Here is a 15,890-nt window from a genome sequence, read left to right on the forward strand (position 1 = left end):
TTCCAGGAGAGAAAGAACTCAGGATTTTAATGGTGCGCAGTGGAGCCAATTTACATACAGGGAAAAACTCAGCTGCCAAAGCTGCAACTTTGCAATTTGTCAGGCACCAACTTTTTAACAACATCTTCTGAGGCCTTGTTAAAGTAGTCCCAAGATGTTTCAAGGGGAGAAAAATCAATTATATTAAATTGTTTGTCTTCATAGAATAGTTTGGGTTGAAAGGGACTTTCAAGCTCATCCCATTCCTACCCCCTGCAATGAGCAGGGACATATTCCACTGGATGAGGTTGCTCCAAGCCCCTTGTATTGAAATCTCAGCTCCCAAAAATATGGAATTTTTATTTATTTTGTCAAAATTTGAGCAGTTCTTTCAAATCGCTTCACTGTTGGTGACCCCAGTTTATACCTGGTGAAAAAATTGACACCAGCAAAATAATTGGACCAGAGCTCCAATTTTCCTTGCATCGATTTATACATAAAATATTTATAGAAGCTTTACTGGAATGTTTAAAAAAATCACAGTGATACATTTTAATTTTTCAACATTTTTCTCTAATACTAAAAAAGAAAATCTCCCTTCCAGCCCAAACCATTCTGTGATGATCCTGAATAGAAATTCACTATTAAAAAGAAATCTCATTTGCACAAGGATGGGAGATGTTTGGAAATCTCTTTTAACCAGGAAGATCAATGACTCACTGATGCTTCTGATCCTCCTCTTCCTACAGGTGTGGGAGTGAGGGCTAATTTAAGACAGTGAGGAGAGACAGGAAAAGTGGAAATCCTTTCACTTCCTGTGCAGCAATTTAGATTGGATATTAGGAAAATTTCCTTCATGGAAAGAGTGTTCCAGCCCTGGAACAGGCTGCTCAGGGCAGTGGTAGAATGGCTAATGCTGAAGGGATTTAAAAGCTGTGTGGATGTGGCACTTGGGGACCCAGGTTAGTGGTGGCCTGAGTAGCCCTGTGGAATGGTTGGACTTTATGATCTTAGAGGGCTTTTCCCACCTCAGTGATTCCATGATTTTATTTAGATGGGATGAATCCAATCCTAAATAATTTTAACACAAATAAATTGATGGTGTTCCTCCCATGACAACCACTAAATTTCTATCCCTGGTGGACTTGGTGCTGTAACTGCTGCCCTCAAAGAGGCAGTTTGGGTTAGAAGGGACCTTATAGACAATCCCATTCCACCCCCCTGCCATGGGCAGGGACACCTTCCACTATCCCTGATATCCCACATTGCTCCAAGCCCCATCCAAGCTGGCCTGGAAAACTTATATGGAAAGGACAGCCATTGGAAACCCATGCCAGACCACCACAGGGAAGAATTTCTTCCCAATATCCCACCTAAACCCACCCTCTGCTAGTGTCAAGCCATTCCCTCTTGTCCTGCCTCCATGCAGGACACTCTTTGTCTGTGGAGTCCATCTCCACTCCTCCTCCTTCCTCTATACATTGGGCTTTGTATGATTAAAATAATTCACTTCTGTGAGACAATTATGACTAAAATATTCTTATGTGTCTAAAGGAAACCCTACAAGCAAAATCTGTGCCGTCTCTGTCTTCCAGTGTTGGTGGGTGAATCTGGGGACACTTAGTGCATGTGCCTCTGCCATCTGCTGTCACAGCACAGGAAGAGCATGTCAGACAGGGAGACAAGCCTCACTCTGGATTCATTCATTTATTTGAAAATTTTGATCCCACACGAGTGGAAGTGATTAGGAAGGTTGGGGTTTTCAGCATGGATTTTTAATATTAACAGTAATATGTGCATAGAAATGTATTTGTACATAATTTGAAGTCTGTGGGCTTTATCCACTGAGTCATTATTGTGCAGGAGTAGAGCAGGAGCGTGACCCCAGGTGTAACTCTGGGTGTAACTCCAGGGTTCTGCCAACCCAGCCTGGCTCAGAAGGTTCTGCAGCTCTTCCAGAGTCTCCACATGGATTCCTTCACCTCGCTGCTCCTCAGGGTGTAGATGAGAGGGTTCATCATGGGTGACAAGATGGTGTAGATGACACAGACATACTTGCTGGGGGGCAAGGTCCCAGCGGGCCGCAGGTAGGTGAAGATGCAGGGCATGAAGAACAGGGTGATGGCCATCACGTGTGAGGCACAGGTGGACAGCGCCTTCCAGTTCCCCTGGGAGACGCGGGCCCGGACCTTGGCCAGGATGAGGGCGTAGGAGGCCACCAGCACCAGGAAGCAGCCCAGGGATATGAGGCCGCTGTTGGAGGCCATGAGCCACTCGGTGAGGGCGGTGTCGGCGCAGGCCAGGCGGATGACGGGCGGCACGTCACAGAAGTAGCTGTGGATGGTGTTGGGGCCGCAGAAGGGCAGCTGGAGCATGAGCACAGTCTGGACAATGGAGTGGATAAAGCCCCCGGCCCAGCAGGCAGCGACCAGCGCCCAGCAGGCCCTGCGGGCCATGATGGCCGTGTAGTGCAGGGGCCTGCAGATGGCCGTGTAGCGGTCGAACGCCATCACCGTCAGGAGGAACATCTCTGAGGAGCCCACAAAGTGCAGGAAAAACAGCTGGGCCATGCAGCCCTCAAAGGCAATGGCCTTGTGCCCTGAGAGCAGGGCCACCAGCACCCTGGGGGCAGTGACAGAGGTGCAGCAGATATCAATGAAGGACAGATTGCAGAGCAGGAAGTACATGGGCGAGGAGAGCTTGGGGTCAGTCCTGACTGTCACAATGATGAGCAGGTTGCCCAGCAGGATCATGGTGTAGGCCAGGAGGAAGAATGTGAAGAAGAGGAGTTGCAGTTCCTGGGTGTCGGAGAGCCCCAGGAGGATGAATTCAGTCACCCGGGAGGAGTTGTCCTGTGCCATCGCTGCAGCTCAGGCTGCCATGGCACAGGTCGGGGGGGAGCCAGGAAGGGAAGGGAATGTGCTACAGCTCCAAGGCTCATGGATGGTGTGAGCAGGATGCATTTGCTGCTGCAAAAAGCACAGTGTCATGTCACAAATGACAGAAAGCACAGTTTGCACTCACCCCCTATTCTGCCCCTACTCAGGTCTCTGGACTGCCGCTCCACACTGACCTTCTCCCCTGAAGTCACTCTGACCACTGTTTTCCTGTATCATGGTTAGTGTGCTCCCATTTCTCTGTCAGGGAGAAATCACAGAATTATGGAATTGTTAAAGTTGGAAAAGCCCCCACTGAGTCCAGTTCTCCCCCCAGCACTGCCAAGACCTCCACTAAACCATGTATCCAAGTGCTACATCCATACTGCTTTTAAATCCTTTCAGGAATCATCCTGCTCTCAGATAACAAGAGCCATGAATGCTGGAAAATTGCTGTGCTGTCCTTTTATCTGCTGGAAATTTGAAGTGACTACAAGCAAATGCTGCCATTCTCAGGCATGAGCTGTTCCATGTTCTGATCCTAATGTCACTCCTGTAAACTCAGGAAAGGGCTCTCCAGTTAGCTTATTCACTCTGAAACTGGGAATACATGCACAGAAACCAGGTCTGGGAAATTCCTCACTGGAGAAATTGGCGTTTCGAACACAGCAGAAGCTTCAACACCCTGCATGGTTTCTCTACCTTTATATTTTTTAAAGGAATTTTTAAAGTTTTTCAGTAGACAGGTACCCCCACTGTCCTGTGGAAGTTAAAGTGGGACCAGCAGAGGAATGAGCTTGTCCATTTAAAATCCCTCCAGGAAATTCCTTTGCTGCTCCATTCTGCCAAGGAGTTTATAACTCAGCAAGAAGGAGGCTACCAGGAAGAAACCAGATGTGTATGATGCTAACAGCATTGAATAAAGCTGCCTTAAAAGATCCAAAAGGCCAAATCATTAGACAGGGGACATTAACAGGACACACACATTGTCCTCTGGTATGTTGAATATCCACTGTATTTCTTCTGCTGTCTTTTTGGGACAATTTCAGTTTAAAGCCAATGCTTCCCTGAAGGAGTGACAGTGAAATCCAAGCCAGAATATGTCCCTGACATGTGTAATAACACAAGCTCTGGTTATTTAGCTGAGGAGGGTGGTAGAAATAGTACCCAGGTCCTGGCTGTGGTGTGAAACACCCCATAAATACACCTGTAGTGACACTGGGCTAGTGAACGAGATGTTGGTGACCCTGCTTTACTGACAAACACCCACAAATCCTTCCTTACAGCATTCCCATGCAGAACACCAGGATCACTAGTGTGTGATATTCCTGAAAGTGCTCAAGACCAAGCTGGACAGGGCTTGGAGCAACCAGAGCAATCTCTCATTGCAGAGGATCAGAACAAGATGAGCTTTAAGGTGCTTTCCTGCCCAAACCATTCTGGGATTCTAAATCTACCACTGATTTTTTAATGGTTTTTTATTCTAAGTCATAAAATAGACCTCCCAAAAGTCACTCACCAGCAATGCTGCTTTGCAAAGGCAGGATTTCAGTGGGGCCTGAGCAAAACAACGGAACAATCCCAGAACACTTCCACAGAGCTCACTTGCTGTCGCTGCTCTGTTGACCTCCCCAAACCACTTCAGGGGATTCCATCAGAACCTCTCAGTTCCATCAGAAACTCTCTGCAAGGTGCTGCTCAGAAGTTATGGAAGCAGCTCTGTATCTCTGCCGACTCTAAGCCCTGAAAAGAACAGCCCAACCTTCTGTATTTCCCATTACGCAAAAAACCCAACCAAGCAAAAAACCAACCTCCAGGAGCATCTTCAAGTACAATTATTTCTGTAGCAGAAATAGTTCAAGTAAATCACACCACAGAAGCACAAGGCTATCAGGAGTAATGAGATCTCAGAGGCAAAGGAAGTTTTGTCAGAAAACCTCAGCGGGCAAGGAACTAAAATTGTTCCTTAGGTAATTATTACTTTAATTACTGGAGAGAGACCTGAGATAAAGATGTCTCTTACTTAGGACATTTATATAAATTCATGTAAATGGATACAAATTTTGCTTTCTGTCCTAAGCCTGTCTTTCTCATCTACAATCTTATTTCTTATTAACTTACACATTGACAGCACAAAGCAAAAATATCACTGATGTTATCCCTTAGGCACCTGACTTACAACTTTAAAACAAGAAGTAACTCAGGAAATCATTTAAAAAAATGCACAAAGATTTGTGGTAAGCCTTCCTCGCTCAGCAGGTATTTTTTCTGACACAGTAAAGCACAGAAGCAACTTCTGAGCTCAAGTATGAAATGTTTGTAAGAATTCTTTGCAAAGTGTAGAGGAGCCTGACACTGTTTCCAATGACACCTTCCATAAGCAATGGGTGAATATTTGCTCAGCAGCCGAAAGGAGACCTCTAAAAAACCCCACTGTTGCTCAGCTCCAAAGCATTTAAAAATACATTTGTTTTATTTACTGCTGTCTTGGGCAGAGATAGGTGAAGTAGATAGAATTATAGGAGAATTATGGAATTGCAGAATAGCTGTTTGGATTGGAAGGTACCTTATGGACCATTTCATTCCAACCCCCTGCCATAGGCAAGGACACCTTTCACCAGTCCAGGTTGCTCCAGGCCCCTTCCAGCCTGACCTGGAACAGGGCAGAAAGGATTTGCTTAAGTGGGGGAGGAAGGGGAGAAATTTCCCCTCCTGTTCCTTCATCAGCAAACCACCATACTAGCTCCTAATATCAGGGGGTTTTTTTTGTTTGTTTCTTATGGGGTGCTCCACCTGGACAATATTTTCAGTATTTTTAACTGTATTTAATCACTGATATTGCAGCTGCTCAGGAGGCCTGTACTCATTGACAAGGAATAGGAAGGGAATGCCAGAGTTCCCAATGTCTTTTCCATCATAAAAAGAACTTTTAGTGCCTTCCTAATTACAGCAGGAGCCAACAGGCAGCTATTCTTTTAGAGGCCCGTTTTAGGGCATTGTCACAGGAGAAATTACAACAAAACCTGCTTGATTTTCTCCGATCCTTTGGGAACATGACCACAGCCCTACCCCTTCCCATTTCCACTTCCCACTTTCCTCCTGCAGTTTCCTCATGGCTCCCTTCACCTCCCCATCCTGGAGGGTGTAGATAAGTGGGTTGAGCATGGGTGTGATTGAGCAGTTAGAACGTGGCCATGCTCCTGTCCTCAGGCCGCTGGACGGGCGGATGTAAACAAACGTGTTGTGCCCAAGGCACAGGATCACCACAGTGATGTGGGACCTGCACGTGGACAGGGCCTTGTGCCACCTCGCCAGCCTTGGGCCACCTCAGGGAAGCCAGGATGCCCATGTAGGACATGACCAGGATGAGGAAGCAGCTCAGGGATATGACCCTGCTCTCGGCCACTGTGGCCGGGCCCTTGGTGCGCGTGTCGGCGTGGGCCAGGGGGAGCAGGGGTGGACATCACAAAAGTAGTGGGCAACTTTGTTGAGGCCACAGAAGGGGAGCAGGGTGGTGGGAAGGGTCTGGAGGGTGGAATGCAGAAAGCCCCCTGCCCAGGAGACCCCACCATGCCACCACAGAGGCGGTGGGGTAGTGCAGGGGCCAGCAGACAGCCATGCAGCGGTTGTAGGCCATGGCTGTCAGGATGAAAACCTCTATGCAGCCAAAAAAATGAAGCCCAAAGAACTGCCCTATGCAACCTGCAAAGGAGATGGTGTTATTTTCTACCAGGAAGCCAGAAATCATTTGGGGAGCTGTGACAGAGGAGTAACAAACATCTACAAAGGAAAGGTGGCAGAGAAAGAAGTACATGGGGGAGTTCAGGTGCCAGCTGCTCGTCACAGTGAGAACTGTGAGATTTCCTGCCACTGTGAGTGTGTAGAAAAGCAGAAACACCACAAAATACATTTTCTGCACCCCTTGGTTCTCTGAGAGGCCCAGGAGGATTAATTCCTTCATGCTGCTGGAGTTTTCCATGCCAATCTAGTGGGCAATGTGCAGTGCAGAGCCTGGAAATGTGGAAAGATAAAGACAAAATGATTCATCAGTTTTTTCATTCTTAAAAATTAATTCTTTATCAGAAGTGCAGTCTCTCTAAGAAATACATAGGATTAGAATTAAGTTTATCAAGTGCTTTTTAAATTTCTTTTGGTTTTTATTGTTCTTTCCCAAATACATATTTAATTTGCCTTGTATGAGACACAGCCATAGAATCACAGACTCCTGGAATCGTTTGGGTTGGAAGGGACCTTAGACACCATCTCACTTCCTTGGGCAGGGATGCTATCCACTGGATCCCTTTGGGATTGGATCCATCTGATCCAGGCTCCTATTTTATGATTTTAAAATAGAGGAAGATCAGAAACTCCTGTAGAGGCAAAAAGCTGATCAAGGAAATGCTGAAATGTAGAAAAACCAAAATTGCTCTCCAACTTGAAAAAGTGAAACCTAAAGAGGAAGTTGGGAAAGTTTGTGATTTCTCCTGTGCTTGCAGTTTTACTGACAGGAGGTAAAACATACTCAAGAAAGGGGATAAAAGGGAGATCTTACCTCTAAAATTAGCTTTTCAGTCACTGACTAGAGGTACATCATATAGTGCAATCAGTTGGAATATGAAATAAATACAGTGTGGACTGTTATAATTTAAAAAAAGGGATAAGGAATTGCACCATCCTCTTATTGCAAGGGTTTTCCCCTAAAATCTCAGGTGGTTAATTGAAGAAGAACTCAATAACCTGATGTGGGGCTGCAAAACCAGTTCTGCACATTGTTACAGCCAAAAAGAGCCAGAGATGGTTGATGATTTCAGGGGAAATTTCTTTTTGTATTTTCACCTTTGTCAAGAGGAAGGGCAGGGGGGAAAAAGAGGAAGGGAAATCAGGAAAAGGAAAGAAAAGAGGAAAGGGAAAAGATCCTGGAAAACTTACCTTCTCTGTGTTTGGAGATCTAATTTTTGTGTAAGAGCTGTAAGATCTTATGTCCCCAACATCTCCTTTTATGGTAGAGGCTTTAAAGAACATAGAACAGCTTCTGAAAAGCTTCCAACTCTTGCTTAGGAGGTGTCTTTTTTAATCCCACCTCATTCAATTCCTTGCTTTCCTTTACCACTAAGTGTATCCTGGCTTTTCCTGCCCATGTTAAGAGTTGCTTGTAGGGAGCATGGGCACTGAAGGGTGCACTCACAGCCCAGCAAGTAGAGAGAAAAAAACTGTTTAAGTAACTTTCCTCAAACGTCTCCAAGGAAATCTCCCTCCTCCAGGGCTTAATTTCCTGTTTACACAGACCTACTCCACCTTCTCCAAGGAAATCTCCCAGCTCAAGGGCTCTTGGGGCTGGAGGAGGGAGATGTGAATGCTCAGGGGTGGGAAGGAGAAGAAATTAATCCCGTCCTTACAGGAGAAGTTTAGATTGGATTTTAGGAAAAATTTTTTCACTCACAGAGTGGTGCAGCCCTGGCACAGTTTACCAAAAGCAGTGGTGCAGTCACCATCAGTCTGGAGGGATTTAAAACCTGTGGATGTGGCACTTGGGGACACACAATAGTGGTGGCACTGCTGGGGAATGGTTGGACTCAATGACCTTGGAGGGCTTCTCCAACCTTAACAATTTCATGATTCATGGAAATAACAGCCAATAGATTAGCTGAATATTGAATTGGGCAAGCATGTGATGTGTGTGGTCAAGTCATTCCCAGACTCTGACATTAATCCTTTGTGTGTTTCCCAAACCTTGGATCCACATCTTAGACTTTATGGCACTGTGAGTAATAATAAAATTGTGAGGATTTTTAAATCATTGTGTATCCAAAAAAAAATTCCACAAGCTTTCATTAAAAAAAAAAAAATCTGAAAGGTTTCTCATAGTAGGTAGAAGAAAGACAGAGGGTGGCTTGGATCACTTCTTGATGACCCTCCAGGTCTCTATTTTCCATTCAATTTCATCACTGGTAGCCCAGGGAATAAGGCCTTTTGCAAGAACTTGCAATGTTTCAGCAAAGGTCAGTGAAGTAAAGTAAAAAAAAAAAAAAAAAAAAAAAAAATCCTCATTTTACAAATTGGGAATCTAAGCGAGGGGAGGAAGTCAGCTCTTGTACATCTGTGGAAGTCAGCTGAGTTGAGCCTTTGCCACTCCAGGCTTTCCTCTGGAAAGCAATGGATCTAGTCACCTAATCAGTAAGGGGAAATGGCTTTAAATGACAGAAGGTGGGTTTAGATGGGATATTGGGAATAAATTCTTCCCTGTGAGGGTGCTGAGGCCCTGGAACAGGTTGTGCAGAGAAGCTGTGGCTGCCCCATCCCTGGCAGTGTTCCAGGACAGTGTGGAGCAGTCTGGGATAGTGGAAGGTGTCCCTGCCCATGGCTGGGGATGGAACTGGATGAGCTTTTAAGTCCCTTCCAACTCAAACCATACCAGAATTTGATAAATTTGTGTATTACTGGAACTCCAACTCATCACTGCTCTGAAGTGTACTGTGTATTTTCAGCTTGAGATTTAGGTGCATCAAGAAATAGTTCCATCCACTGCCCATCCCTCTGTTTTGCTGACACTTACTGAAATTCAGAATGGCCCAATAACAACAAAGGCATTTTGAATGTCTCCCAACATGGAATGCCAGCAATCAATGCAGAGAAAATGGAAACCCTCAAACTAATGAGGAAATTAAATAGTGCTCTGGATAAAAATAGCCTTTTAATTTAGGTATCATTTTATGCCATAGCCTGGAGTCGTGGACAGGTTAATGAGGGCTGCCAGTAACCACCACAGGAAATAAGATTGGGTAAGAAAGTAAAAACTGTCTTACAATCTTTGGGAAAGGAAGAGGAAGAACAGATGACAACAGAAGCTGAAGATGTACAAATGCATTTCTGACCTGCTAAGCAAATTTGGGCTGGATCTGCCCATTCCTATGCCCACTGACATACATGGCAGCCATTTGGGGGGCATCACACTCCTGTCCCTTTACTTCCCTGGCCCAAGGGACTAAGGGACAAAATAGTTCCCTGTAAGGATGTCAGGAAAGGAGAAAGGTGTTTTCTCTGTTTCCACACCCTTTGGATCGAGGTGGCTCATGGACATGGAGTATGCATGGACAGGACTGGGATGTTGTGGGTGGGTGGTGGTGGGTTCTGTCTGTTTAGGAGACACAAGGTGAGGAAGAACCTGAAACTCTGTTCAAGGGGAAGTTGTGAAACTGGAAGTGAAAGGCATGGGGCTGGAGGGATTTTGTAAAATCTGAGTGGCTGAGGTGTTGAAGGACTGTGCTGAAAGCCTGTGGGGTGTGAAGGTGCACTGAAAGAGCTCCTGACCCCAGAGCTCCCTGCTGAGGGCAGCACAAGCAGGGTTTAGGCATCTGGAACTGCTGAGGTGGAAAGCTTGGGCGCAAGGTTAGATGAAGCAGTAGAGATCGCATAAGGTGCTGAACTGTGCTGGGAGAGGACCCACTGTGGTGGTGGGTGTGTGACAACTGTGCAGCAAGGATAGGAGGGAATGAGAAGTGCTGAAGGAGGTTGTGAAACCTCCAGCAAAGATGTTATGGGAGAGAACTTAAAATTTCTCTACCTGAGCAGCACTAAAATCTCATCCAGGGGCTGTGAAACCAGAGCATCTCAGGGCCTCAAGTAGGACGCAACACCAGTGCAAAATCTGTAGACAGTTCTGGCATTCTTGCAAGAATGGCTGAAGAAGGGAGAAGTAGTAAAAAAATAATGTTTCCGTGACACTGCAAAGAGGGGAGGGGGAAGTGGCTCAAATCTGAGTGATCATACCCGTACAGGGGAGGGATTTCCCCCATGAGTGATTGGCTGCCTGGAGGGTCACGCTGAAAACACCATGGCTTTTTAAACAGTGGCTGCCCAGCCCAGCACTGCAGGATGACACAAGGACTCGAGCTGCACCCCATGTCACACCATCCAGGGGACAACATTGCTGGGCACAGGCACTGAAATTCCCAGGAACGCAAAAAAGGTGAGAAATTCTGAGGTGGGTCTTTGGTGTTGAACTCTGATGGTTTGTGAGGCTTTGGGGAAGGGAGGAGAAACAAAAACAATGGAGGAAAAAAAGATCACAAATTTACTTCCTTTGCTGGACAGAAATTTGCTGTAGGTCAGGAATTGATGATAATAATTTTCAATATAAGGAAAGCTTCATTCAGGGACTCTTGTCCCTGTACAAGTGCTCTTGAACTGCTCTAAATGCACCTCTGTAATATAAAAAGTCATTACTCAGAGACCTGGCATTACTACAGCAGAACTTTCTGTCCATTGTCTAAGACACCTTTGTGTGGTCAGGGTTGTTCTGCCTCAGGAACTACAGGCAGGATTTGTAGGCAAATCACATGGAGGATGTTTAATCTCAAGGGAGAAAAAGATCACCTGGACTCAGGCTGCTGCTGTTTGAGGAGAGTTTTCACTTATTAGTTACATAAGGAAGTGGGATCACGTCTTGAATGTGTCTTGGAAACAGGAATTCAGTCTTTCCAAGGGACTATGATAAATAAATGAGAATCATGAGTGACTTTTGCAGTGTTTCTCTCCACGGTCTACAGAAGTAAGAGAAGGATTTCATCACTTCTATTACAGCAGAAGGCAAAGCTATTGATGTTTTGTCATTTACCCACTGCAGCCATTTCTGTTTCTGGCAGTGTTTATGCACATACAGCACCTTCCAGTGTCTAAAGGTGCTCCAAGACAGCAGGAGAGAGACTTTGGAGAAGGGCTTGGAGTGACAGGACAAGGAAGACGGTGGATTTGAACTAGATCTTGGGAGGAAATTCTTCTCTGTGAGAGTGGTGAGGCATAGGTTGCCCAGAGGAGCTGTGGCTGCCTTATTCCTGCAAGTGTCCAAGGCCAGGCTGGCAGGGATTTGGAGCAGCCTCGTCTGTGGAAGGTGTCCCTGGCTGTGGCAGGAGGTTGGAACAAGATGAGCTTTAAGATCCCTCCCAACCCAAACCATTCCATGATTCCATGATATGATCAATGGCACAAAGCCATTTAACATTGGGAATTATCACCTGTCATTTCTTGAATCCCCAGTGGAGAGAGATGCACTGTGGAAGCTGCAGTGGGCTGAGACAGAAACTTAGGTGACACTCAAATGTTCACAGTCTCTTCAGATCGAGGGGAAATTTGGTTGCACAGAAGCCAGGAAACCACTTAACCACTGGGCCTTCCTCTGTTCTCGCAGCAGAAAAGCTGCACAGAACTTGAGGCTGTTTCTTTCTGCAAAAACGTGATCAGTTGTGGCCACCCCTGGAGCAGGCTGTGAGGGAGGAACAGGCACAGGACTGCTCTCCACAGTGTTCATGCTCGAAGTGCTCAAGGTGCTATAAGAGCTGAGGATGGGATCATCCAGCTCTGCAGTGCCAGAAGCTCCCTGGTTTCAATCAACCCTAAAGAAAATCAGAAAATCCTGAAATAATTTGGTCTGAAAGGGACCTTAAAGCCCATCCAGTCCCATCCCCTGCCATGGGCAGGAACACCTTCCACTAGACCAGGTTTGCTCCAAGCCCCATCCAACTTGGCCTTGAAATTCCCTGCCCACACACTTCTTTTTCCCCTGTCCATGGAGTCAGTGTGCCTGGGGTGCTGGGATAGAACAGCAGTGATTCAGTCTGTCACGTTCTGTGTGCTTTTGGAAGTCTGTCTCCATGTGTGCTGCTGCACCACAAAGAGAGAACAGAGGATTCATGCTGGCTACATGGTTCAGTGATTCACATCTTCCCAGAAAACCCCATTTTTTGTTCCTATCCTCTTTTTAACTTCTCTGCCTTCCATGTCCAAATTAACAGCTGGCTGGGAGACAGCCAAAGAGCCACTGCATTTGTTCTCATCAGACCATAAAAATGTGTTAAACCCATTTTTTTCACCCCCAAGATTCTCAATCAGATCTCAGTACCACGGGGAAGAAAATAATGACTTAACTCATGGAGTGGTGTGGAAAAGTTAGAGCTACAGCTCCCATGTCCTGTGAGGAGAAGATAATCTGTGGTTTCTTACATGTGGTTCTTGCAGTTTCTGAGGGAGAAGTTGAGGGCTCTGCCAGACCAAAATGTTTATTTGTTACTGTACATGAGACCAAGGAGAACCACATCAAATGACATTTATTAAAACAGAAATCATTCATCAATATAAAAAACTATCAATTGTTCTCATGGAATCACAGAATTCCAGAGTGGTTTGGGCTGGAAGGGACCTTAAAGATCATCCAGTTCCAACACCCTGCAATGGGCACGGACACTTTCCACTATCCCAGTTTGCTCCAGCCTGGCTTTGGACACGTCCACAGATGGGGCAGCCACAGTTTCTCTAGGCAACCTGTGCCAGAGCTTCACCATCCTCCCAGGGAAGAATTTATTCCCAGTATCCCATCCAAACCCACACTCTGTCAGTGTGAAGCCTTCACCCTTTGTCCTGTTACTCCAGGCTCTTGGTCCCTTCCAAATCAAATTATTTTGAGATTCCATGAAGTCAAGTTCTAGCTACAAAGCCTTGGAACAAACCAAGGAATCCCTCTAGAAAAGTCACCCTGGAGTTACCACCTCTCCCCTCTCTGCTCCCAGGTCCAAATCACCCATTATGAGACCCTCAACCACACCAATGGTCCTTCCAACCACAGCCATCCATGCTCCTGGGACCAACCAGAGCGGGGCTGTGGGACAACCCGAGCCATCCTACACTGTGCTCAAGTTCATGGAGAGCTTCTGCCTGCTGAGTGCTGCCTGTGGGATGGTGGGGAACGGCCTGGTCCTGTGGTACCTGGGCTTCCGCATCCGCAGGAACCACTTCACCGTCTACATCCTGAACCTGGCAGCCGCCGACTTTGGTTACCTGCTGTGCATCGCCGTGGAGACCGTGCAGTACCTGATGCAGTTCAACGTGGGGGTGCAGTTCGGGATCTTCCTCTTCCTGGATCTCTTCATGTACGGCACGGGCCTGTACCTGCTGACGGCCATCAGCATTGAGCGCTGCCTGTCCGTGCTGTCCCCCATCTGGTGCCGGACGCACCGCCCGAAGCACCTGTCTGCCGTGGTGTCCGGCCTGCTCTGGGCCCTGTCCCTGCTCCTGAACACTCTGGGATATGTTCTGTGCACTGTCCGCCCCTCTCCCAGGGCCTGCCAGCGCCTGCTCATCGCCATCGGAGCCTTGGATTTCCTCGTCTGCGCACCGCTCATGCTGCTCTTCAGCCTCACCCTCTTCCTGCGGGTCAAGTGCAGCTCCCAGCCCTTCCAAACGGGCCGGCTCTTCACCGTCATCATGCTCACCATCCTCTTCTTCCTCATTTTCGCTGTGCCCCTCAGTGTCCTCATCCTCCTGGACTTCTTGGGCCTCAAGTTCCTCTATTCCCCAGAGATTGGCTTTGTGCTGTCCTGTGTCAACAGCACCCTCAACCCCGTCATTTACTTCCTGGTGGGAAGCTACAGGGATCGGAAATTCCGGCTCACTCTCAGGCTGGCATTCCAGAGGGCCTTCCAAGACTCAGCAGATGACAGAGACGAGCGGGAAACGCGGGACACGATAACCATGTCCTCCTAAAATCCTGCCTGGAATGTCTTGGCAGAACTGAAGAACTCTGAGGTACTGGGGAAGGATCACCTCACCTGACCCTCAGTACCCTCTTTGTAGATATTTTAGGTCATTATTTTAAGTCCCCGTTATTTTAAAACTCCCTTTGGGTCATTATTTTAAGTGCCCCATATGGCACATAAGCACCTGGACCACAGAATTTACATGACCTGTATTTAGGACACATTAAAAGTTCCTGTTTCTTTCCAGTGATTACTAAATAATATTAATTTTATAAGGCTGAAATATCTTGGTGTCTGAATTTCATCAAAGAAATCCTGCTCAGGATAAATCCTTGTCATTCATAAACTCATAAAGTCTGTGTTGCTTTTCACTCACATCTCTGAAAATGAGATCAGTACCAACAATCCTGTTGGAAGCAGATGTAAAATTCCTGGAAGGAGAATCCATCTATCCCTCTTAACTCAGAATTCCCATCCCATGTCAGAGCACACACACAACCTTTTGTGGCTCACAGAGCCATTATGGGCTTCCTAATGTGAGCATTTCAAGGACTGAAAAGATTCACATACACCAAGTCCATTTCTTCTCTGAACCGGGGATGTTTCCACACCACAGAGCAGAAGAGGGCTCCAACTCCTCCCAAATTGCTTTAAAAATTTATTCACTGAATTTCATCCTCACTTGTCCTGTATTTCAAAGAAATATGTGACTGGAGATTAGTATTTTATATTATTATATTGTTGCATGTTATTTTAATTTCTTCCAGCCCTTGGCAGAGTCTCTGCATTTATCTACAGCATGCATTGGATTGTAATTTCTTCCTTTAAAAGGACACATCAGAATCCATGGCTTTTAAATCTCCTTTACCAATAGAAATCAATCAAAGGATAGTGGGAAAGATACAGGAAACAGAACAAGGTAAATAAATACCATGATTTTCAACAAATTATTCTCCAAACCAAATCCTTTGAGGGGCAAAATGGGATTATTTATGCTATCAGACTACCTAACATTTATTCTTTTAACCAAAATTATTAGAAAAAGTCAATGTGGGTAATTTGCTTTGAAAAAACTCACAAAATCATGTTCAAAATGTTATCTTTTGCTATCAATTTTTTTATCAATTTATCAATTTTTTATCAAATTTTTTTATCATTGGGACAAACAAAACATTTTTGTATTGTTAAAAAGACCAGAATTCTCTTTTTTGTTGCTTTTTCCCCCCAAAGGGATAAAAATTGTATTTAAAGTTGTTGTTGTTGTTGTTATCTGATTTATCAGCTGATAAAAACACACAGAATGTAAACTCAGACAAATAATTTTTTTTAATTTAAGGCACAGGAAGAACCTTCCAGTCAGTGTCTACTGAAAAAGGACAGAAAAGCCAAATTTATTTTATAACAGCTAATTCCAGATGGTTTTTGGTATAACACTGCTGTGCTTAGGTGAATAACTTTTCCTCCAATGATTCCAGAGGAAGCAGGACCAGCCCTTGTGTGACTGACCCAA

The 15,890-nt window shown here is 45.8% G+C and overlaps 2 protein-coding genes and 1 pseudogene across 2 annotated transcripts; 1 reads left to right on the top strand and 2 right to left on the bottom strand.

Moving 5' to 3' along the window:
• Window positions 1-1,848: 1,848 nt before the first annotated feature.
• Window positions 1,849-2,940, bottom strand: LOC136557918 (olfactory receptor 4D5-like). Its single transcript, XM_066552129.1, has one exon. The coding sequence runs from the start codon at window positions 2,838-2,840 to the stop codon at window positions 1,914-1,916; it is 927 nt and encodes a 308-aa protein (XP_066408226.1). The 5' UTR covers window positions 2,841-2,940; the 3' UTR covers window positions 1,849-1,913.
• A 2,980-nt stretch (window positions 2,941-5,920) lies between these two features.
• Window positions 5,921-7,958, bottom strand: LOC136558120 (olfactory receptor 4S1-like; annotated as a pseudogene).
• Window positions 7,959-13,430: 5,472 nt separating this feature from the next.
• Window positions 13,431-14,387, top strand: LOC136558376 (proto-oncogene Mas-like). The gene has a single exon (XM_066552764.1). It carries the CDS (start codon window positions 13,431-13,433, stop codon window positions 14,385-14,387), a length of 957 nt encoding a protein of 318 aa, XP_066408861.1.
• The last annotated feature ends 1,503 nt before the right edge of the window (window positions 14,388-15,890 follow it).

This window comes from Molothrus aeneus, chromosome 6 (genome assembly GCF_037042795.1).
Source record: "Molothrus aeneus isolate 106 chromosome 6, BPBGC_Maene_1.0, whole genome shotgun sequence".
NCBI lineage: Eukaryota > Metazoa > Chordata > Aves > Passeriformes > Icteridae > Molothrus > Molothrus aeneus.